We start from the raw sequence: 25,148 nt of genomic DNA, 5'->3' as shown, positions 1-25,148 counted from the left end.
TTACTAATTTTTTTTTTTTGCAAAATATTTTAGTTAGAATTTTTAGCAATTTAAAGTACGATATAAACAGTCAACATCTGCGGTAAAACTTTCCACTGATCCTCTCACTGTAAACGTGACCTTCTCGAGATGTAAAAACTCCAAGTGGAGTTGGCACAGTAGCACAGTGGTTAGCACAATTGTTTCACAGCTCGAGGGTCCCAGGTTCGATTCCCGGCTTGGGTCACTGTCTGTGCGGAATCTGCACATTCTCCCCGTGTCTGCGTGGGTTTCGTCCGGGTGCTCCGGTTTCCTCCCACAGTCCAAAGATGTGCGGGTTTGGTGGATTGGCCATGGTCAATAGCCCTTCGTGTCCAAAAAAGGTTAGCTGGGGTTACTGGGTTCGGGTGGAGGTGTGGGCTCTTTCCAAGAGCCGGTGCAGACTCGATGGGCCGAATGGCCTCCTTCTGCACGGTAAATAAATTCTGTGATGACGTCTCCCAGCCATGCCGAGGTGTTTGGCGGGGTAATCGACCGCGAGCCCAAGTGGATCTGCCTCCTTGCCAGCAGGGGCAACGGTCAGGACGTCTGCCCTCGTCCAGAGTTCTGGCACAACTGAAATCCCGAAAATCGGCACCAATGGGCAAGGCTCCAACCCAATGTCCAGCATTGCCGATACCTTCTCAAAAAGGACCTCCAGAAGTCAGCCAGCTTTGAGCACGACCAGAACAAGTGCGCATGATGTGGCGAGTTCCCCAGACACGAAACACATGTCACCCATCCCTTCAAAAAACAACTTATTTTAGCCTTGGTGATGTGAGCCCGGAACACCACTTTCAGCTGAATTCGGCCTCGCACAGGACAAGGTTGTGCACCGCAGTTCCTCCTCCACCTTGGGAAACTCCCAACTCCACCAGGAATTCCAGCGTATAGAATCATAGAATTTACAGTGCAGAAGGAGGCCCCATTCGGCCCATCGAGTCTGCACCGGCTCTTGGAAAGAGCACCCTACCCAAGGTCAACACCTCCACCCTATCCCCATAACCCAGCAACCCCACCCAACACTAAGGGCAATTTTGGACACTAAGGGCAATTTATCATGGCCAATCCACCGAACCTGCACGTCTTTGGACTGTGGGAGGAAACCGGAGCACCCGGAGGAAACCCACGCACACACGGGGAGAACGCGCAGACTCCGCACCCAAGCCGGAATCGAATCTGGGACCCTGGAGCTGTGAAGCAACTGTGCTAGCCACTGTGCTGTCATGCCGCCCCATGTGTGTCCCGTCCTCTGGTGGTTTGGACCTGTGTGCATTTTCTTCTTTTTTTTAAATATAGATGTAGAGTACCCAATTATTATTTTTTTCAATTAAGGGGCAATTTAGCGTGGCCAATCCACCTACCCTGCACATCTTTGGGTTGTGGAGGTGAAACCCACACAGACACTGGGAGAATGTGCAAACTCCACACGGACCGTGACCCAGGGCCGGGATTTGAACCCGGGCCCACAGCACCGCAGTCCCAGTGCTAACCACTGTGCCGCCCTCTGTACATTTTCATAGAAGGTCTTAAATACCTCATTCACCTTGTGCTGGGCCGAGACCAGAGCAGCCCCCATTTCCCCCCCATCCTGCCCTCTAATCTGGCAATCTCCATCTCAGCCTCCCGTTTCCTCAGTTGATATGCCAGGAGCTGACTTGCCTTCTCCCCATATTCGTAAATGGCTCCTTTAGCTCGCCTCGGCTGTCGTACCGCCCTATCGGTAGAAATCAGATCGAGATGTGTTTGCAGTCTTTTTATCTCTGCTGATAATTTGGGGGATGGGCTGTCCGCATACCTGTCTTGCGATAATATCAATCAGTTTTTCCTGCTCTCTTCATGCGCCTTGAAAGATGTAATTTCTCCTCTAATTATTACTTCAGCCATTTCCTCCATAAAAGCAATTAATGCCTTTGCCATACCCCCGGGACCAACGATCTCAGCCGAGAACGATCCACCTCTGGGTCTAGCACACTGTTAATGACCCCTCCCGTAATAAGTTGATAGTTGTCTTGATCCAGTATCGCTGCCAGCAGCCGTTTCATGGACAGTGTATCATCCCAATTCGGACTGTAAACATTCACCAACACCACCCCGTTTCCCTTCTAACACCCCCATTACTATAACATACCTCCCGCCTGCACCTTCTCCGAATGAAACCAAACCCTTTTGTTGATGAGGATCCTCCCCGGGCCCTGCTATCGAACCCCGAATGGAAAACTTGGCTCAGCCGAGCCTTCCGAAGACGAACCTGGTCCCGCTCACGCACGTGGGTCTCCTAGAGAAATACCATAATGGTCCCAAGGCTCTAAATAACCAAATCCCAAGCTCTTTGAACTGGGCCCCCAGGCACCACACATTGCAGGTGACCACCGTTATCGGGAATCGCGACCCCCCCCCACCCCCTCAAAACCCCGGCCCATCAAGCCTAACCTAATAGGCCCAACAAGTCACAGCCCCATCCCCCACTTGACTCCCATTACCAAGCCTACTTTCTAGCGCTAGCAAGGTGACCACCACCACCCCTCCCCCTAGTCAGGTCCTACCTATTCCTTAAACATCACCTTCGTTTCTGCCCCAAGCTCATCCTTCCCAACTAATCTTCTTCCCCACCTATATTAAGCAAACGCCTTACACCAGTGTTGTTCAAAAAAAATTTCCGGGGACCCATTTTTCCGAACTGGCTAGTGCGGCCACAATTATTTTACATGATCGCAGCCATTTTGAAGGCCGCTTGCAGCCGGCGTTTTTAACAGACGGCTGCTGCGGCTGTTGTGCGCAGAATTGTGCGATCGGAAGCGCCGCAACGGGTGGTTCCGCGACCCACGATCACGCCGCCGAGTTTGACAATGCCTGCCTTACACAAAGGAAAGACTCCCATCCATACTCTCTCTCTCTCTCTCTCTCTCTCTCTCTCTCTCCTCCTCCCCCCCCCCCCCCCCCCCCCCCATCCCAACAAACACTATGCCATTACAGGAGGATAAACATGAAACAGAACAGAGGGAGCGCCCCCAATCCAAACATCTGTGCCATTAACACAACTCAACTCGAACAACATGAACAGGAAGAATAAAATAGTAAAACCCCAGCCATCCAACAGCCCAACCGCATCCCTCAAACCCTGCCCAGTCCATGATCTCTAATAAAGCACTCAGCCTGCTCCGGAATTTCTAAGTAAAACGAATGATCACCCCTCAAGGCAGCTCATTTGGGTGCGGTTTGTGACTTGAGGCGCTGTGTGCCCTGTCGAGCTCCCCAGCTTTTAATGTGCACTGGCAACCACAGTATTTATGTGGTTGGTCATGTGTGAGATGCTGCGTGGCACTGAGCAATTTGATGACGTGTGCTCCATCCTTACCTCCAGAGGGATTCACCGATGCAGCGGAAGGATTTGGTGAGGAAGGGACAGGCCGTGGAGGTGAAGAAGGAGGTGGCTGGGATGTGGAAGAGGATCTCGACCTGCCTCCTGAGCTGGTAAGTCTGTTGCCGTTAGATTTACCTGCGGTATTCTCTGAAGATGTTCCTCACTGTCATCGCTGACCCTTTTGTTTTGACCCCCCCTTGGTTTGTGTCATCAACAGGACATTGGCGGTGGGATCCCAGGGGGAGCTGAAGAAGGATTCTTTGTTTCTCCATCCAAGGGGAACAGCCCGGCCCAGGTAGGCCAAGGGGATACGGGGTGAGAGATGAAAGAAAGGTGATGGGCCAAAGATCAGGAAGCAGGAGGGCACTGAGTTGGCCGTTTGTGGGGTTCAGAGGGAGAGTGTGTGTGCGTGGGTACTGGGGCTGCGAATGGGGTGGGATTGCCCTCGAGTGGTCAGGTACAAAAAGCCATTGCCATGGGCTTGACGGGTGCCCAAAATGGCTTCTAGCCCTGCAGGACTGAAACTTGTGATTGGTCATCCTAACTCCAGGCATGTTTCTCGTGCCGTGGCGCCCTTTGTCTGATCCCTGGCTCCTGTATCACGTTGTCTTGGTAATAGTCGGTGTCGGTTATGGAATGGGAGCCTCCACACCCAGCAGTGACCCATGACAGGAGAGCCTGAGCTCTCTAACTCAAGATGGTGCACTCTGTTCACTAAGTCATGGTTTTTCAGAGCTAATGAAGCGTAGTGTTTTTCACAAATGCTGAGTTGCGCTGTGATTGGGAGTTGGTGACAGATTTACAAAATAATATGAATAAAACTCTCGGTCACGTTCTCGCCCTCTCTGTTGCGCTCTCTCTGTCGCCATACCTCGTGCGTGTGTCCCCCCCCCCGTCTCCATCCTCTCTCCCGCGTGTGCCCCACATCCCCCCTCTCATGTGCGCTAGCTTTGAAAGCAGACCAAGGCAGGCCAGCAGCACGGTTCAATTCCAGTACCAGCTTCCCCGAACAGGTGCCGGAATGTGGCAACGAGGGGCTTTTCACAGTAACTTCATTTGAAGCCTACTCGTGACAATAAGCGATTTTCATTTTCATTTCATCCCCTCTCTCACGTACGCCCCATCCCCTCTCTCGCTCTTGCGCACGCCCATCCCCCCACCCTCTCGGGCATGCCCCCATGCGCACGCTCTCTCTCTCGCTGTCTCTCTTTCTCTCTCTCTCTCACACACACCCGTTCCCCCTCACTCTCTCTCATTCGTGTTCTCTCTTTCTCCCTCAGGTGTGGTGCAATAATTCTCAACTGCCGGTTGATCACCTTGTGGCTGGATCCTTTGAGACTGCTGCCCGGGTGAGTACCTGTGGGGACTGTGACGATATCTGTCATGCCTACCTGAGGCACTCAGGAGGCCTCGGAGTTTATCACCTTCCTTAATTCTGTTGCCTTGTTCTCTCCAGCTTCTTCATGACCAGGTTGGAGTGGTGAACTTTGCACCGTACAAGAGCCTCTTCCTTCAGGCCTTTGCCCGTGGCCGCTCGGTGTACCAGGCCCTGCCCTGTCTCCCTGCCATGTATGGTTACCCCCAACGCAACTGGTGAGTACAAGCCATGGCGAAGGAGGGGGTTGCGAAAACAGGGCCTTACCCGCCAGCCTGTCCTCTTGCGCGACTTCCCTGAGTCACACAGTAAGGGAAATGGCTACCCAGCATGCGTCTAGCTCATTGTGCCCAACATGACTGGCTGTATTTCCGACGTACCCCAGTCTTGAGCTTACAAAATGGTGGTACGGCCAGTTGTCATTGCATGGACGACCAAATTGGACCCAGGTGTCCTGGCGTAGCCAATCACTGTACATAATGGTCACAGGACCTGCTACCATCAGAGATTTGAGACCTGGTCAGCTGATGACCAGTGAGGGTAAACAAAACAGCCCCCCCACACACACACAAACACACATCCACACACGCCCAGGCCAGTTGACATTGATCACCCATAAGATAACCACCAAACACGCGGGCATCACCAATCAGTGTGCCCAGAATGGTCGACCTGCCCTTCTGTCATCGTTCAGGTGATCAAAGGCCTATGCCTGCTGGCTTTGCCGACCGATGTGGGCAAAACGGCCACCAGGCCTTCAAATGTGGTCAATCCAGATGTGCAACATGGCTGTTGTGGCCTATCCAAGTGTACAAAATGGTGGCCACTCCTGCCAAAGCGAGGACCCTTATTGGATGCGGAGTTCCCATGGCTTTTCTTCATTTTTCAGGAAGGAGGCCGGTTCAAAGAGCGGTGTTCCTGCCGTGGGCCTCAAGCTCAATGATCTGATCCAGCGGCTGCAGCACTGCTACCAGCTGACGACGGCCGGCAAGTTCGAGGAGGCAGTCGAGCGGTTCCGAATCATCCTTCTCAGCATTCCCCTCCTGGTGGTGGACAACAAGCAGGAAATCGCCGAGGTGAGGATGAAGCGTCGAGTGCAATGCTAACCCATCACCCGCTCACCCCTTCGCTCCTCCCTCCCGTTGCCCCCCACCCTCATCTCGGCTACCCTTTCTACCCTCATCACGGCCACCCTTCTACCCTCATCTGAAATGGTTCCTACAGATTGGAGGGTAGCGAATGTAACTCTGCTGTTCAAAAAAAGACGTAAAGAGAAAACAGGGAACCATAGACCAGTGAGCCTAACATCAGTAGTAGGGAAGTTTCTGGAGTCAATTATGAAGGATTTCATAGCACAGCATTTGGAAAGCAGTTCTGTAATCAGACAGAGTCATCATGGATTTTCAAAAGGAAAATTATGCTTGACAAATCTGCTAGAATTCTTTGAAGATGTAACTAGTAGTGTTGACCAGGGAGAACGGTGGATGTGGTTTATTTAGACTTTCAGCAGGCTTTCAACAAGGTCTTACATAGCAAATTACTATGTAAATTAAAGCGGCTGGGATTAGGGTAGTGTCTTGAGATGGATAAAAAGCTGGTTAGCAGACAGGAAGCAAAATGTTGGAATGAATGGGTCTTTTTCTGATTGGCAGGCAGTGACTAGTGGGGTACTGCAGGGATCTGTGCTAGGACCCCAATTGTTCACATTAATGATTTGGACGAAGGAACTAAATGTATTATCTCCAAATTTGCGGATGATACAAAGTTGGGTGGGTGGGTGAGTTGTGAGGAGGATGCAGAGATGCTTCAGCGGGATTTGGACAAGCTGAGTGAGTGGGCACATGCATGGCAGATGCAGTATAATGTGGATAAATGTGAGGTTATCACAGGATTAGACAGGGAAGATTCAGAAAGAATGTTCTCTGGTGGGGGAGTCCAGAACTCACGGTCATTTGAGGATAAGGGGAAACCTTTTAGGACTGAGGTGAGGAGAAATCTCTTCGCCCAGAGAGTGGTGAATCTTTGGAATTCACCACCACAGAAAGTAGTTGAGGCCAAAATGTTGTGTAATTTCAAGAAGGAATTAGATATAGCTCTTGGGGCTAAAAGGGATCAAGGGATATGGGGGGGAAGGCAGGATCAGGGATTGAACTTGATGATCAGCCATGATCATAATGAATGGCAGAGCAGGCTCGAAGGGCAGAATGGCCCTTCCTGCTTTTCCCCCACCCGCCTCGCGTCCCCCCCCCCCCTCTCTCTCTCATACCTTTTCTCTCTCTCTCTCTCTCTCTCTCTCTGAACAGGCTCAGCAGCTCATTTCTATCTGCCGTGAGTATATCCTGGGTCTCAGCATGGAGACCGAGAGGAAGAAGCTCCCCAAAGACACCCTGGAACAACAGAAGCGGATCTGTGAGGTACGTGCCGGGGATGTGGGGTTGTGGATACCCGTCGGGTGGGGAAGGGGGAATCTGTGACATTGGCCTTTCCTCAGGACTTGACCTTTCCCTCTTTGCCTCCCCTCCCTCCCCACCCCCATCAGATGGCGGCCTACTTCACCCATTGCAGCCTGCAGCCTGTCCACATGATTCTTGTGCTCCGGACCGCCGTCAACCTTTTCTTCAAGCTCAAAAATTTCAAGACCGCAGCCACCTTCGCTGGGAGACTGCTGGAGCTGGGGCCTAAGCCCGACGTAGGACAACAGGTAACGGCTTGGCGTGAGCCTGGGGGTTGTGGATCAGGCAACGGTACCTTCCTGCCATAATTGTTGGGCGACACGGAACACTGACAGCACTTCACACCCCCACTGAGTCATTCTGTTGAAGGTGGGGGGAGGGTGCACTTGGACCGTCAAATCCATGCCTTTTATTTAAGGAAAGATATATTATCGTTGGAGGCAGTACAGAGACGGTTTAGTAAGATGTTCGGGGTATGGTGGATCAGCCATATGAAGAAAGGTCAAACAGGTTAGGTCTGTATTCCTTAGAGTTCAGAAGAATGAGGTTATGTGATTGAAACATATCAGATTCTCAGAAAATTAGACGGGGTAAATGGGGCAAGATGTTTTCACTCATGGAAGAGTGTAGGAATAGAGGACAGACGTGCACAATACGGGAGAGCTTGTTTAGGCCGGATTGGAGGAGAAATTCTTCCCTCTGTGGTGAATCTTTGTCCCAGGAAGTTGTGGGGGTCGAGACCTTGTACATTTCCAAGCCTGAGATCGATAGGTTTTTAGTCAGTCGGGGCATTAAGAGTTATGGAGAGAAGGCAGGAAAGTGGGCTTTGAGTGTTTGATCAGCTATGATCTTATTAAATGGCAGAACAGGCTCGAGGGGCTGAATGGCCTTGTCTTGTTCCCAGTGCTCTTATTTCTTATGGTCAGTCCAGTCAGTCCCAATCCCTTCCCCCTACTCTATAGCCCCTATCCCTGCACATTTATTCCCCTCGAGACTCTATCTCATTTCCTTTTGAATCATTCACTCCCTCGGCTCCCAACCCCTCCCTGTGGGCCGTGAAATCCAGGTTGTTGGTGCTCGCTGCGTTAAAAAGGTTCTTCCTCGCGTCGCACCCGGCATCTCTTACCCAAGCTCTTCAATCTGTGTCCCACCTAATTTTGTGTCCCATCAGTCAATGGAAACACCTCTTACTCATCATCTTACCCAAATCTTGTACACCACGATCAAATCACCCCCTCAATCACCTTTATCCCCAAGGAGAAGACTCCCAATTCTCCAACCCTGACCTTTGTTTCTGAAACCCCCTCATCGCTAAAACCATTCTGGTTAAATCTCCATCCCCACCCTCTCAAACACCCTTGCATCCTCCCCGAAGTGCAGTCACTGGGACTTCTCTATTTTCTTTATTTGTTCCTGGAATATGGGCGTCATTGGCAAGGCCGGCATTGGGGTCAGTCTGTGCGGAGTTGGCACGTTCTCCCTGTGTCTGCGTGGGTTTCCTCCGGGTGCTCCAGTTTCCTCCCACAAGTCCCGAAAGACGTACTGTTAGGTGAATTGGACATTCTGAATTCTCCCTCTGTGTACCCGAACAGGCACTGGAATGTGGCAACTGGGGGCTTTTCACAGTAACTTCATTGCAGTGTTAATGTAAGCCTACTTGTGACAATAAAGACTATTATTTATTTGTTGCCCCTCCCTAATTGCCCTCGAATTGAGTGACTGGCTTGGTCAGTTGGGGAGTAAAAGAGTTAACTCCAGACCCACAGCAAGTGGTTTATGTAGGCCTAACAAGGTAAGGATGGCACATTTCCCTCCCTAAAGGACATTAGTGAGCCAGCTGGGATTTTACAACAATCGGTCACCGTTTCTGAGACTAACTTTATATTCCAGATTTTATGAATAGAATTGAAATTCCGCCAGCTGCCCTGTGGGATTCAAACCTGTGTCCCCGGAACATTTGCCTGGGGCCTCGGGATTACAGGCCCAGAGATATCACCATTGCATCAACAGCTCCCCCAATTTTGATGTAATTCTCCAGATCTTTGAAGAACAGGAGGGATCTCATTGAAATAAAGTTTCATGGAGTGAATGGTCGTCTCATGTACTGAAAGGATTCTCTGATTCGGAGACTGGACTTGTATTCCCTGGAGACTGGGCCTCTATTTCCCTGGGGACTGGACCTCTATTTCCCTGGGGACTGGACCTCTATTTCCCTGGGGACTGGACCTCTATTTCCCTGGGGACTGGGCCTCTATTTCCCTGGGGACTGGACCTCTATTTCCCTGGGGACTGGACCTCTATTTCCCTGGGGACTGGACCTCTATTTCCCTGGGGACTGGGCCTCTATTTCCCTGGGGACTGGACCTCTATTTCCCTGGGGACTGGGCCTCTATTTCCCTGGGGACTGGACCTCTATTTCCCTGGAGACTGGGCCTCTATTTCCCTGGAGACTGGGCCTCTATTTCCCTGGAGACTGGGCCTCTATTTCCCTGGAGACTGGGCCTCTATTTCCCTGGAGACTGGGCCTCTATTTCCCTGGAGACTGGGCCTCTATTTCCCTGGAGACTGGGCCGCTATTTCCCTGGAGACTGGGCCGCTATTTCCCTGGAGACTGGGCCGCTATTTCCCTGGGGACTGGGCCTCTATTTCCCTTGGGACGGGGCCTCTATTTCCCTGGGGACGGGGCCTCTATTTCCCTGGGGACGGGGCCTCTATTTCCCTGGGGACGGGCCTCTATTTCCCTGGGGACGGGGCCTCTATTTCCCTGGGGACGGGGCCTCTATTTCCCTGGGGACGGGGCCTCTATTTCCCCGGGGACGGGGCCTCTATTTCCCTGGGGACGGGGCCTCTATTTCCCTGGGGACGGGGCCTCTATGTCCCTGGGGACGGGGCCTCTATTTCCCTGGGGACGGGGCCTCTATTTCCCTGGGGACGGGGCCTCTATTTCCCTGGGGACGGGGCCTCTATTTCCCTGGGGACGGGCCTCTATTTCCCTGGGGACGGGGCCTCTATTTCCCTGGGGACGGGGCCTCTATTTCCCTGGGGACGGGGCCTCTATTTCCCTGGGGACGGGGCCTCTATTTCCCTGGGGACGGGGCCTCTATTTCCCTGGGGACGGGGCCTCTGTTTCCCTGGGGACGGGGCCTCTGTTTCCCTGGGGACGGGGCCTCTGTTTCCCTGGGGACGGGGCCTCTGTTTCCCTGGGGACGGGGCCTCTGTTTCCCTGGGGACGGGGCCTCTGTTTCCCTGGGGACGGGGCCTCTGTTTCCCTGGGGACGGGGCCTCTGTTTCCCCGGGGACGGGGCCTCTGTTTCCCCGGGGACGGGGCCTCTGTTTCCCCGGGGGCGGGGCCTCTGTTTCCCCGGGGGCGGGGCCTCGGCTTCGTCGGGGGCGGGGCCTCGGCTTCGTCGGGGGCGGGGCCTCGGCTTCGTCGGGGGCGGGGCCTCGGCTTCGTCGGGGGCGGGGCCTCGGCTTCGTCGGGGGCGGGGCCTCGGCTTCGTCGGGGGCGGGGCCTCGGCTTCGTCGGGGACGGGGCCTCGGCTTCCCTGGCGATTTGAAGAATGAGAGTCAAACGCACTGGAAGATGTAAAATTCTCAGAGGGAGTTGTAAACCTTGGGAATTCTCTACCCCAGAGAGATGTTTTGTTTACCCAGGGTAAGTAGGTGCATGAGTGTGTGCACGGGCAGCTCGGGTTAGCACTGCTGCCTTACGGTGCCAAGGACCCAGATTCGATCAAGACCGGGTGGAGGGGAGTTTGCACATTCTCCCCATGTCTGCAGGGGTCTCACCCCACAACCCAAAGATGTGCAGGGGAGGTGGATTGGCCAGGCAAAATTATCCCTTAATTGGAACAATTAAAAAATGCACACCATGTGTTGACAGCAGCCTTTGTTCATCCCTCAGACTCGCAAAATCCTGTCTGCCTGTGAGAAGACTCCAATCGATGCACACCATTTGAACTACGATATGCATAATCCATTTGACATTTGTGCGGCTTCGTATAAACCTATTTACAGGTACGGAACAGCATTTTCTTGTCAAACAAAAGCATGGGTGATGGGCTAGTACACCCATGCCACACACCACTCAATTATGCTATGACAGAGGGTCAGTGCTGAGGGAGTGCTGCACTGTCAGGGTCAGTACTGAGGCAGTGCTGCACTGTCAGAGGGTCAGTACTGAGGGAGTGCTGCACTGTCAGAGGGTCAGTACTGAGGGAGTGCTGCACTGTCAGAGGGTCAGTACTGAGGGAGTGCTACACTGTCAGAGGGTCAGTACTGAGGGAGTGCTACACTGTCAGAGGGTCAGTACTGAGGGAGTGCTGCACTGTCAGAGGGTCAGTACTGAGGGAGTGCTGCACTGTCAGAGGGTCAGTACTGAGGGAGTGCTGCACTGTCAGAGGATCAGGACTGAGGGAGTGCTGCACTGTCAACAATTCAAAACTGATTGTGTTAGGATGCTGTTAGATGCTGATGGACGCTATGGACACGCTTTTGACTTTGATTGGACAAGTTCTCAATTTAATGCTTTTTTCAAATAACTTTGTGTACAGGGGAAAACCCGTTGAGAAATGTCCGTTGAGTGGAACATGCTACAGTCCAGAGTTCAAGGGTCAAACCTGCCGTGTAACTACGGTAAGTAGCCAGCTCCACTTCACCTAGAATAGGAGTGAAAGACACCAGTCAGTGTGCAGATATCGCCGTGAGAGAGAGAGACTGAGACACCAGTCAGTGTCCAGATATCTCCCTGCGAGAGAGACTGAGAGACACCAGTCAGTGTACAGATATCTCCCTGAGAGACACCAGTCAGTGTACAGATATCTCCCTGAAAGAGAGGGACTGAGACACACCAGTCAGTGTACAGATATCTCCCTGTGAGAGAGACTGAGAGACACCAGTCAGTGTACAGATATCTCCCTGAGAGAGAGGGACTGAGAGACACCAGTCAGTGTACAGATATCACCCTGAGAGAGAGACTGAGGGACACCAGTCAGTGTACAGATATCACCCTGAGAGAGAGAGACTGAGAGACACCAGTCAGTGTACAGATATCACCCTGAGAGAGAGACACAGAGACACCAGTCAGTGTACAGATATCTCCCTGAGAGAGAGGGACTGAGCGACACCAGTCAGTGTACAGATATCTCCCTGAGAGAGGGACTGAGAGACACCAGTCAGTGTACAGATATCTCCCTGAGAGAGAGGGACTGAGGGACACCAGTCAGTGTACAGATATCTCCCTGAGAGAGAGAGACTGAGAGACACCAGTCAGTGTACAGATATCTCCCTGAGAGAGAGACTGAGAGACACCAGTCAGTGTACAGATATCTCCCTGAGAGAGAGGGACTGAGACACCAGTCAGTGTACAGATATCTCCCTGAGAGAGAGGGACTGAGACACCAGTCAGTGTACAGATATCTCCCTGAGAATCACAGAATAATACAGTGCGGAAGAGGCCTTTCAGCCCATCCCGTCTGCACCGATGCATGAAAAACACCTGAGCTGCCGACCTAATCCCATTTGCCAGCACTTGGCCCATAGCCTTGAATGTTAAGATGCGCCAAGTGTTTATCCAGGTATTTTGTAAAGGATGTGAGGCATCCCGCTTCGACCACCATCCCAGGTAATGAGTTCCAGACCGTCACCACCCTCTGGGTAAAAAGGTGTTTCCTCAAATCCTCCTCCCCTCACCTTATGTCCCGTCATAACTGACCCTTCAACTAAGGGGGACAGCTGTTCCCTATCCACCCTGTCCATGCCCCTCGTAATCTTGTTCACCTCGATCAGGTCGCTCCTCCGTCTTCTCTGCTGCAGTGAAAACTACACAAGCCTATCCAACCTTTCTTCACAACTTAAATGTTCCATCTCAGGCAACATCCTGGTGAATCGCCTGTGCACCCCCTCCAGTGTAATCACATCCTTCCTATAATGTTGCGACCAGAATTGCACACAGTACTCCAGCTGTGGCCTCGCCAAAGTTCTATACAACTCCAACATGACCTCCCTGCTTTTGTAACCTAGGCCTCGATTGATAAAGGCAAGTGTCCCATATGCCTTTTTCACCACCCTATTAACCTGCCCTTCTGCCTTGAGAGATCTGTGGACAAACACACCAAGGTCCCTTTGTTCCTCAGAACTTCCCAGTGTCAGGCCACTTATTGAATATTTCCTTGTCACACTTCAGTAAGGCCTTTGACAAGGTCCCTCATGGTAGACTAGTACAAAAGGTGAAGTCATACGGGATCAGGGGTGAGCTGGCAAGGTGGATACAGAACTGGCTAGGTCATAGAAGGCAGAGAGTAGCAATGGAAGGATGCTTTTCTAATTGGAGGGCTGTGACCCAGTGGTGTTCCACAGGGATCAGTGCTGGGACCTTTGCTCTTTGTAGTATATATAAATGATTTGGAGGAAAATGTAACTGGTCTGATTAGTAAGTTTGCAGACGGCACAAAGGTTGGTGGAATTGCGGATAGCGATGAGGACTGTCTGAGGATACAGCAGGATTTAGATTGTTTGGAGACTTGGGCGGAGAGATGGCAGATGGAGTTTAATCCGGACAAATGTGAGGTAATCCATTTTGGAAGGTCTAATGCAGGTAGGGAATATACAGTGAATGGTAGAACCCTCAAGAGTATTGAAAGTCAAAGAGATCTAGGAGTACAGGTCCACAGGTCATTGAAAGGGGCAACACAGGTGGAGAAGGTAGTCAAGAAGGCATACGGCATGCTTGCCTTCATTGGCCGTGGCATTGAGTATAAGAATTGGTTAGGCCACACTTGGAGTATAGTGTTCAATTCTGGTCGCCACACTACCAGAAGGATGTGGAGGCTTTAGAGAGGGTGCAGAAGAGATTTACCAGAATGTTGCCTGGTATGGAGGGCATTAGCTATGAGGAGCGGTTGAATAAACTCGGTTTGTTCTCACTGGAACGAAGGAGGTTGAGGGGAGACCTGATAGAGGTATACAAAATTATGAGGGGCATAGACAGAGTGGATAGTCAGAGGCTTTTCCCCAGGGTAGAGGGGTCAATTACTAGGGGGCATAGGTTTAAGGTGAGAGGGGCAAGGTTTAGAGTAGATGTACGAGGCAAGTTTTTTATGCAGAGGGTAGTGGGTGCCTGGAACTCGCTACCGGAGGAGGTGGTGGAAGCAGGGACGATAGTGACATTTAAGGGGCATCTTGACAAATACATGAATAGGATGGGAATAGAGGGATACGGTCCCAGGAAGTGTAGAAGATTGTAGTTTAGTCGGGCAGCATGGTCGGCACGGGCTTGGAGGGCCGAAGGGCCTGTTCCTGTGCTGTACATTTCTTTGTTGTTCTATTACTCCTACCACCACCTCTCACCTTTCAGAGTTAAATTCCATCGGCCACTTTTCTGCCCATTTGACCATTGCGTCTATATCTTCCTGTAGCCCAAGACACTCAACCTCACTGTTAACCACCTGGCCAATCTTTGTGCCATCCACAAACTTACTGATCCTACCCCCCACCCCACAGTCATGTATGTTGTTTCTATAAATGACAAACAATAGGGGCCCAGCACGGATCCCTGTGGTACGCCATTGGACACTGGCTTCCAGTCTCTAATGCAGCCGTCTGTCATCACCCTCTGTCTCCTCCAGCTAAGCTAATTTTGAATCCACCTTATCAGGTTCCCCTGTATCCCATGTGCATTTGCCTTCTTTATAGGTCTCCCATGTGGGACCTTTTTGTTTATTGTTCCTGAGATGTGGGCCCCGCTGGCCGGGTCAGCATTTATTGCCCATCCCCGAGGGCATTTAAGAGTCAACCACGTTGCTGTGGGTCTGGAGTCACATGTAGGCCAGACCAGGTAAGGATGGCAGATTTCCTTCCCTAATGGACATTCGTGAACCAGATGGGTTTTACAACAATCAGCAATGGTTTCATGCTCATTATTAATTCCAGATTTTTATTGAATTTGAATTTCACCATCTGCAGTGATGGGATTTGAACCCGTGTCCCCAGAGCATTCCCCTGGGTTTCTGGTTTACTAGTCCAGTGACAATACCACTGTGCCATTGCCTCCCCATGTGGGACCTTGTCAAAGGCTTTACTGAATCCATGTTAACTACATCAACTGCACTCCCCTCATCTGCACAGCTGGTCACATGCTCAGAAAATTCAATCAAATTTGTTCGGTGTGAACTCCCTCTGCCAAAGCCATGCTGATTACTCCTGATCAATCCTTGCCTTTCCAAGTGGAGATAGATTCTCTCCTTAAGAATTTTCCCCAATAGGTTCCCTACCATTGACGTGAGACTCACTGGTCTGTCGTTCCCTGGCTTATCTCTACAACCTTTCTAAAATAGTGGGACCACATTAGCTGTTCTCCAGTCCTCTGGCACCTCCCCTGAGGCCAGAGAGGAATAACAAAATTTGGGTCAGAGTCCTTGCAATCTCCTCCCTCGTCTCTCGGGACGCAATTCACCTGGGGCTGGAGATTTGTCCACTTTTAAGCCTGCCAACACCGCCAGTGCCTTGTCCCTTTGACAATTTGTTCAAGAATCTCAGTCTCTCTCCCTGAGTTCTATATCTCCCTCCTCATTCTCGTGGGTGAAGACAGATATGAAGTATCTGTTCAACACCCTACCAATGTCCTCTGACTCTACCCACAGATTTTCCTGTTGGTCCATAATGAGCCCTACTCTTTCCCTGGTTCTCCTTTCCCCATTGATATCTTGGGAATATCTTGGGATTTTCCCTGCTTTTACCAGCCAGAGCTTTCTCATCCCCACTTTGTTCTCCTAATTGCTTTCTCAAACTCCATCCTGCACTTTCTGTACTCCACTAATGCCTCTGTTAATTTGCTCCCTTTGTACTTGTTAACAGCCTCTCTTCTCATCGTATCCAGAATGTCTCTGGTCATCCATGGTTCTCTGGGCTTGTTACACCTTCCTATTACTCTAGAGGGAACATGTTGGACTTGTACCCTCCCCATTTCAAGAACAAAGAACAAAGAAATGTACAGCACAGGAACAGGCCCTTCGGCCCTCCAAGCCCGTGCCGACCATGCTGCCCGACTAAACTACAATCGTCTACACTTCCTGGGTCCGTATCCCTCTATTCCCATCCTATTCAAGTATTTGTCAAGATGCCCCTTAAATGTCACTATCGTCCCTGCTTCCACCACCTCTTTGACTTTCAATACTGTTGAGGGTTCTACCATTCACTGTATATTCCCTACCTGCATTAGACCTTCCAAAATGCATTACCTCACATTTGTCCGGATTAAACTCCATCTGCCATCTCTCCGCCCAAGTCTCCAAACAATCTAAATCCTGCTGTATCCTCTGACAGTCCTCATCGCTATCCGCAATTCCACCAACCTTTGTGTCGTCTGCAAACTTACTAATCAGACCAGTTACATTTTCCTCCAAATCATTTATATATACTACAAAGAGCAAAGGTCCCAGCACTGATCCCTGTGGAACACCACTGGTCACAGCCCTCCAATTAGAAAAGCATCCTTCCATTGCTACTCTCTGCCTTCTATGACCTAGCCAGTTCTGTATCCACCTTGCCAGCTCACCCCTGATCCCGTGTGACTTCACCTTTTGCACTAGTCTACCATGATGGGCAGCACGGTAGCACAAGTGATTAGCACTGTGGCTTCACAGCGCCAGGGTCCCAGGTTCGATTCCCCGCTGGGTCACTGTCTGTGCGGACTTTGCACGTTCTCCCCGTGCCCGCGTGGGTTTCCTCCGGGTGCTCCGGTTTCCTCCCACAGTCCAAAGACGTGCAGGTTAGGTGGATTGGCCATGCTAAATTACCCGTAGTGTCCATAAGGGTTGGGAGGGGTTATTGGGTTGCGGGGATAAGGTGGAAGTGAGGGATTAATGTGGGTCGGTGCAGACTCGATGGGCCGAATGGCCTCCTTCTGCACTGTATGTTCTATGTAATCTATGAGGGACCTTGTCAAAGGCCTTACTGAAGTCCATATAGACAACATCCACTGCCCTACCTGCATCAATCATCTGAGTGACCTCCTCGAAAAACTCTATCAAGTTAGTGAGACACGACCTCCCCTTCACAAAACCATGCTGCCTCTCACTAATACGTCCATTTGCTTCCAAATGGGAGTAGATCCTGTCTCGAAGAATTCTCTCCAGTAATTTCCCTACCACTGAAGTAAGGCTCACCGGCCTGTAGTTCCCTGGATTATCCTTGCTACCCTTCTTAAACAGAGGAACAACATTGGCTATTCTCCAGTCCTCCGGGACATCCCCTGAAGACAGTGAAGATCCAAAGATTTCTGTCAAGGCCTCAGCAATTTCCTCTCCAGCCTCCTTCAGTATTCTGGGGTAGATCCCATCAGGCCCTGGGGACTTATCTACCTAATATTTTTTAAGACACCCAACACCTCGTCTTTTTGAATCTCAATGTGACCCAGGCTATCTACACCCCCTTCTCCAGACTCAACATCTACCAATTTCTTCTCTTTGGTGAATACTGATGCAAAGTATTCATTTAGTACCTCGCCCATTTCCTCTGGCTCCACACATAGATTCCCTTGCCTATCCTTCAGTGGGCCAACCCTTTCCCTGGCTACCCTCTTGCTTTTTATGTACGTGTAAAAAGCCTTGGGATTTTCCTTAACCCTATTTGCCAATGACTTTTCGTGACCCCTTCTAGCCCTCCTGACTCCTTGCTTAAGTTCCTTCCTACTTTCCTTATATTCCACGCAGGTTTCGTCTGTTCCCAACCTTTTAGCCCTGACAAATGCCTCCTTTTTCTTTTTGACGAGGCCTACAATATCTCTCGTTATCCAAGGTTCCCGAAAATTGCTGTATTTATCCTTCTTCCTCACAGGAACATGCCGGTCCTGAATTCCTTTCAACTGACAACTTGAAAGCCTCCCACATGTCAGATGTTGATTTGCCCTCAAACATCCGCCCCCAATCTATGTTCTTCAGTTCCCGCCTAATATTGTTATAATTAGCCTTCCCCCAATTTAGCACATTCATCACTCTTATCCTTGTCCACCAGTACTTTAAAACTTACTGAATTGTGGTCACTGTTACCGAAATGCTCCCCTACTGAAACATCTACCACCTGGCCGGGCTCATTCCCCAATACCAGATCCAGTACCGCCCCTTCCCGAGTTGGACTGTCTACATATTGTTTTAAGAAGCCCTCCTGGATGCTCCTTACAAACTCCGCCCCGTCTAAGCCCCTGGCACTAAGTGAGTCCCAGTCAATATTGGGGAAGTTGAAGTCTCCCATCACCACAACCCTGTTGTTTTTACTCTTTTCCAAAATCTGTCTACCTATCTGCTCCTCTATCTCCCGCTGGCTGTTGGGAGGCCTGTAGTAAACCCCCAACATTGTGACTGCACCCTTCTTATTCCTGATCTCTACCCATATAGCCTCACTGCCCTCTGAGGTGTCCTCCCGCAGTACAGCTGTGATATTCTCCCGAACCAGTAGCGCAACTCCGCCTCCCCTTTTACATCCCCCTCTATCCAGCCTGAAACATCTAAATCCTGGAACGTTTAGCTGCCAATCCTGCCCTTCCCTCAACCAGGTCTCTGTAATGGCAACAACATCATAGTTCCAAGTACTAATCCAAGCTCTAAGTTCATCTGCCTTACCTGTAATACTTCTTGCATTAAAACATATGCACTTCAGGTCACCAGACCCGCTGTGTTCAGCAGCTTCTCCCTGTCTGCTCTGCCTCAGAGCCCCACTGTCCCTATTCCCTAGTTCTCCCTCAATGCTCTCACCTTCTGACCTATTGCTCCCGTGCCCACCCCCCTGCCATACTAGTTTAAACCCTCCCGTGTGACACTAGCAAACCTCGCGGCCAGGATATTTATGCCTCTCCAGTTTAGATGCAACCCGTCCTCCTTATATCGGTCACACCTGCCCCGGAAGAGCTCCCAGTGGTCCAGATAACTGAAACCCTCCCTCCTACACCAGCTGTTTAGCCACGTGTTTAGCTGCTCTATTCCTATTTCTAGCCTCACTGGCACGTGGCACAGGGAGTAATCCCGAGATTACAACCCTAGAGTTCCTGTCTTAACTTTCTGCCTACCTCCCTGAACTCCTGCTGCAGGACCTCATGCCCCTTCCTGCCTATGTCGTTAGTACCAATATGTACAACGACATCTGCCTGTTTGCCCTCCCCCTTCAGGATGCCCTCTACCCGTTCGGAGACATCCTGGACCCTGGCACCAGGGAGGCAACATACCATCCTGGAGTCTCTTTCACGTCCACAGAAGCGCCTATCTGTGCCCCTGACTATAGAGTCCCCTATTACTATTGCTCTTCTGCGCTTTGACCCTCCCTTCTGAACATCAGAGCCAGCTGTGGTGCCACTGCTCTGGCTGCTGCTGTTTTCCCCTGATAGGCTCTTCCCCCCCCCCGACAGTATCCAAAGGGTTATACCTGTTCGAGAGGGGGACAACCACAGGGGATTCCTGCACTGACTGCCTGCCCTTTCTGGTGGTCACCCATTTCTCTGCCTGCACCTTGGGTGTGACCATATTTATATAACTGCGATCTATGACGCTTTCCGCCACCTGCATGCTCCTAAGTGCATCCAATTGCTGCTCCAACCGAACCATGCGGTCTGTGAGGAGCTGCAGTTGGGTACACTTTCTGCAGATTAAGCCATCCGGGACGCTGAAAGCCTCCCGGACCTGCCACATCTCACAGTCAGAGCACTGCACCCCTCTAACTGACATTGCGTCAATTAATTAAAATTAAAAAATAAAATTAAATTATTTTTTTTTAAATATATATATTTTTTTAAATTTCAAAGTTACTGTTAACTATTTCCTTTTGGAACACCCCCCACTGCCCTTCTGTAGGTTTCCCCACAAGTAACCGTTTCCAGCCTACCTAGGTCAGATCTTGCCATATTTTACTAAAATCCACTCTTTTTCCCCCCCCCCCCCCCCCAATCCACAATCTTTTTTTTGCAACTTGTCAATTTCCTTGTCCATAACAAATTTAAATTGAACCATGTTGTGGTTGCTATCACCAAAACGCTCCTCCACCAACACCTCAACTATCTGTCCGGCTTCATTCCCCAGAATTGGGTCCAACACTGCACCAACCCTTGTTGGACCCTCTACATATTGAGCTAAAAAGTTCTCCTGGAAACATTTTAAGAACTCCACTCCATCCAAGCATTTAACACAGTGACTATCCCAATTAATGTTGGGAAAGTTGAAATCATCAAATATAATTACCCGACTATTATTTTTGCCAACCTGTACGATTGCTGACTATCTGGGGGTCTACAATAAACACCTAGCAATGTGGTTGTTCCTTTTTTGTTCTGAAGCTTTACCCACAAAGCTTTGATGTCCCCTCCAAGATATCATCTCTCCTTACCGCAGTAACTGACTACTTAACTAATAATGCAATCTCCTCCTCTTTAACCCCCTCCTCTGTCTCGTCTGAAGATTCTATATCCCGGGATGTTGAGCTGCCAATCCTGCCCTCCCTCCACCATGTCTCCATGATGCCTGCTTTATCACAAATTCACATGTCAATCCTCATCCTTAACTCATCCGTTTTGACTGTAATATTCCTGGCCTTAAAGTAAAAGCCATCCGACCTTGTTTTGCCCCCCCCTGAAACTTACTACCGCTGTATTCCCTCTGACTTCATTGCTTTTCTGTGTTATGTTGTGTCCTTATTTTGCTAACCGTCTGCGTCCCCTGCCCCTGTCGAATTAGTTTGCGTCCCCTCCCCCTCCCAACAGCATTAGCAAACCCACCAGCAAGGATGTTCGTCCTGCTCTGGTTCAGATGTAGACTGTCCCGCTTGTACAGGTCTCACCTTCCCCAGAAACGGTCCTTGTGGTCCAGGAATCTAAAACCCTCCTTCTGGCACCAACTCTTCAGCCACGTGTTCATCTCCGCTGTTCTCCTATTTCTGTACTTGCTAACACGGGCCACTGGGTGGAATCCAGAGATGAAAATCCGAGAGGTCCGGTTTTAAGTCAACAATCTAACCCCCTGAATTTTTGATGCAAGACCTCAGCCCTCTTTACAATTACTACATCGCTATTGCTAAATATTTACTCTAAATATTGAATGATAAATACACTAACCTCTAGTTTAGTTACCACCCAGTAGTTAATTAACTAGTTTTTCAATTATTTTTCAAAATTTAGTGCAGTTTCCGCCGACACTGCTCCCTGCAATCAGGTCACAGCTTTACTGGGGAGTCACTTTTCAGGTTTTTTTCAGCTCCGTGGAATCTCCGATACTCCCCCCGGGTCAGTTACGTTATACTCACCGCTCCGCCCTCTGACACTGCTCCCTGCAGACTCCCCGATACTCCCCCGGGTCAGTTACGTTATACTCACCGCTCCGCCCTCCGACACTGCTCCCTGCAGACTCCCCGATACTCCCCCCGGGTCAGTTACGTTATACTCACCGCTCCGCCCTCCGACACTGCTCCCTGCAGACTCCCCGATACTCCCCCCGGGTCAGTTACGTTATACTCACCGCTCCGCCCTCCGACACTGCTCCCTGCAGACTCCCCGATACTCCCCCCGGGTCAGTAACGTTATACTCATCGCTCTGCCCTCCGACACTGCTCCCTGCAGACTCCCCGATACTCCCCCCCGGGTCAGTTACGTTATACTCATCGCTCCGCCCTCCGACACTGCTCCATGCAGACTCCCCGACACTCCCCCCGGGTCAGTTACGTTATACTCATTGCTCCGCCCTCCGACACTGCTCCCTGCAGACTCCCCGATACTCCCCCCGGGTCAGTTACGTTATACTCATCGCTCCGCCCTCCGACACTGCTCCCTGCAGACTCCCCGATACTCCCCCCGGGTCAGTTACGTTATACTCACCGCTCTGCCCTCCGACACTGCTCCCTGCAGACTCCCCGATACTCCCCCCGGGTCAGTTACGTTATACTCACCGCTCCGCCCTCCGACACTGCTCCCTGCAGACTCCCCGATACTCCCCCCGGGTCAGTAACGTTATACTCATCGCTCTGCCCTCCGACACTGCTCCCTGCAGACTCCCCGATACTCCCCCCGGGTCAGTTACGTTATACTCACCGCTCCGCCCTCCGACACTGCTCCCTGCAGACTCCCCGATACTCCCCCCGGGTCAGTTACGTTATACTCACCGCTCCGCCCTCCGACACTGCTCCCTGCAGACTCCCCGATACTCCCCCCGGGTCAGTTACGTTATACTCACCGCTCCGCCCTCCGACACTGCTCCCTGCAGACTCCCCGATACTCCCCCCCGGGTCAGTTACGTTATACTCATCGCTCCGCCCTCCGACACTGCTCCATGCAGACTCCCCGACACTCCCCCCGGGTCAGTTACGTTATACTCATTGCTCCGCCCTCCGACACTGCTCCCTGCAGACTCCCCGATACTCCCCCCGGGTCAGTTACGTTATACTCATCGCTCCGCCCTCCGACACTGCTCCCTGCAGACTCCCCGATACTCCCCCCGGGTCAGTTACGTTATACTCACCGCTCTGCCCTCCGACACTGCTCCCTGCAGACTCCCCGATACTCCCCCCGGGTCAGTTACGTTATACTCACCGCTCCGCCCTCCGACACTGCTCCCTGCAGACTCCCCGATACTCCCCGCGGGTCAGTAACGTTATACTCATCGCTCTGCCCTCCGACACCGCTCCCTGCAGACTCCCCGACACTCCCCCCGGGTCAGTTACGTTATACTCATCGCTCCGCCCTCCGACACTGCTCCCTGCAGACTCCCCGACACTCCCCCCGGGTCAGTTACGTTATACTCACCGCTCTGCCCTCCGACACTGCTCCCTGCAGACTCCCCGGGTCAGTTACGTTATACTCATCGCTCTGCCCTCCGACACTGCTCCCTGCAGACTCCCCGACACTCCCCCCGGGTCAGTTACGTTATACTCACCGCTCTGCCCTCCGATTCTACTCCCTGCAGACTCCCCGATACTCCCCCCGGGTCAGTTACGTTATAATCACCGCTCTGCCCTCCGACACTGCTCCCTGCAGACTCCCCGATACTCCCCCCCGGGTCAGTTACGTTATACTCACCGCTCCGCCCTCCGACACTGCTCCCTGCAGACTCCCCGATACTCCCCCCGGGTCAGTTACGTTATACTCACTGCTCCGCCCTCCGACATTTCTCCCTGCAGACTCCCAGATACTCCCCCCGGGTCAGTTACGTTATACTCATCGCTCCGCCCTCCGACACTGCTCCCTGCAGACTCCCAGATACTCCCCCCGGGTCAGTTACGTTATACTCACCGCTCTGCCCTCCGACACTGCTCCCTGCAGACTCCCCGATACTCCCCCCGGGTCAGTTACGTTATACTCACCGCTCCGCCCTCCGACACTGCTCCCTGCAGACTTCCCGATACTCCCCCCGGGTCAGTTACGTTATACTCACCGCTCTGCCCTCCGACACTGCTCCCTGCAGACTCTCCGTTCTTTTTAATGCAGTCACTCGCCTGTCAGTGTACCTGTGAGAGAGGGATTGAAAGACCCCAGTCTTACTGCTGCTCTGCTGCTCCTGTGTTTGATGCTGAGTGTTTTGGTTCTGTTTCCAGGTCAGTGAGATTGGGAAGGACGTAATCGGCCTCCGGATTAGCACCTTGCAGTTTCGCTGAAACCTCATCGGGCACTTTCCTCCTGGTCCTTCGTCCCTGGCTGTAGCAGCCGCACAGATCCTGTTTGAAGCTCCTTGTGTCTGTCTCGCTTTATCTATTCCCTCTTCCTCTCGGGACGTTTTCAGTTGAATGTCCGTGATTCGCCCACCTGCTGCCTCGCATTCCGACACCGGTGTATTGGCCCCACCTTCTCCCTTTCCTCCCGTCACACTCCGTAACTGTTCAGAGATTTTATTGATCGTAATGGTGGCTCATTCTACACACACTTTCCCTAATCCATGCTTTTCAGTTCAAATACACCTCTCAATAAAGTTCACCTCTCAATCAAGTTAATCTGCTGTGTTTCTTGTGACTCCTTTGATCATTCTGGGTATGGGTGGGGATACCGAGGCTTGAGGGATGTCCACAAGCGAGGCTGAGATTCCTTTCACTGCACAGCATCTCACGGTGGCACAGTGGTTAGCACTGCTGCCTCCCGAGTCCCGGTTTCAATTCAGGTCTCTGGTAATTGTCTGTGTGGAGTTTGCACTTTCTCCCTGTGTCTGCATGGGTTTCCTCCAAGTCCTTCACTGAGGGAGTGCTGCACTGTCAGGGGTCAGTACTGAGGGAGCACTGCACTGTCAGAGGGTCAGTACTGAGGGAGCGCTGCACTGTTGATGGTCAGTACTGAGGGAGTGCTGCACTGTCGGAGGGTCAGTACTGAGGGAGTGCTGCACTGTCGGAGGGTCAGTACTGAGGGAGTGCTGCACTGTTGATAGTCAGTACTGGGGGAGTGCTGCACTGTTGATAGTCAGTACTGGGGGAGTGCTGCAGTTGCTGAGGGTCAGTACTGAGGGAGTGCAGCACTGTCAGAGGTTCAGTACTGAGGGAGTGCAGCACTGGCTGAGGGTGTGTGAGAGAAGGTGCACACACACACAGATCCTCACACACACTCGCACACATCTGATGTGTCGGCTGTGCTCAGAGGGCACCCGGGCTGGAGGGACACCTATACGACCTGTGGATCTAATTTCACATTCGGCTGTCAGCGGCATGCGCAGCTGCATGGTTTCCTTTCTGGCTGCGGCAATGGTGTTCCATGCCCGTCTACCCTGACCCCACAACCCACCTCCTGGCCACCCCTCGCTACTCCAGGCCTTGGCAAAAGTCCCTTCGGCCAGCGCCACAAGAGTCCGCAACCTATGGCGATGTTGGAGTTGAGGGCTTCAGTTAACGACTTCAAGGACCAACGACGCAGAACCTCAGATTCGGGGGTTGCCGGAAGGTATGGAAGGCCCGATTTCCACCGCGTCCTTTTCGTTGATTAAGAAGTTTTACACCA

At 51.7% G+C, this 25,148-nt stretch overlaps 1 protein-coding gene across 1 annotated transcript in view; it reads left to right on the top strand.

The window, feature by feature from the left end:
- copa (COPI coat complex subunit alpha) overlaps positions 1 to 24,160 on the top strand; it is a 30,252-nt gene extending 6,092 nt beyond the window's left edge. The window contains exons 4-13 of the mRNA XM_072498340.1: positions 3,383 to 3,492; positions 3,600 to 3,677; positions 4,663 to 4,731; positions 4,839 to 4,975; positions 5,647 to 5,833; positions 7,061 to 7,171; positions 7,297 to 7,458; positions 11,115 to 11,227; positions 11,764 to 11,845; positions 23,768 to 24,160. Coding sequence (XP_072354441.1) covers positions 3,383 to 3,492; positions 3,600 to 3,677; positions 4,663 to 4,731; positions 4,839 to 4,975; positions 5,647 to 5,833; positions 7,061 to 7,171; positions 7,297 to 7,458; positions 11,115 to 11,227; positions 11,764 to 11,845; positions 23,768 to 23,827 — 1,109 coding nt within the window. The 3' untranslated portion in view covers positions 23,828 to 24,160. The remainder of the gene's footprint in view (positions 1 to 3,382; positions 3,493 to 3,599; positions 3,678 to 4,662; positions 4,732 to 4,838; positions 4,976 to 5,646; positions 5,834 to 7,060; positions 7,172 to 7,296; positions 7,459 to 11,114; positions 11,228 to 11,763; positions 11,846 to 23,767) is intronic.
- Positions 24,161 to 25,148: the final 988 nt, after the last annotated feature.

The sequence above is a fragment of the Scyliorhinus torazame genome, chromosome 4, assembly GCF_047496885.1.
Source record: "Scyliorhinus torazame isolate Kashiwa2021f chromosome 4, sScyTor2.1, whole genome shotgun sequence".
Classification (NCBI taxonomy): domain Eukaryota; kingdom Metazoa; phylum Chordata; class Chondrichthyes; order Carcharhiniformes; family Scyliorhinidae; genus Scyliorhinus; species Scyliorhinus torazame.
This window is presented reverse-complemented; position numbering and strand designations above follow the sequence as displayed.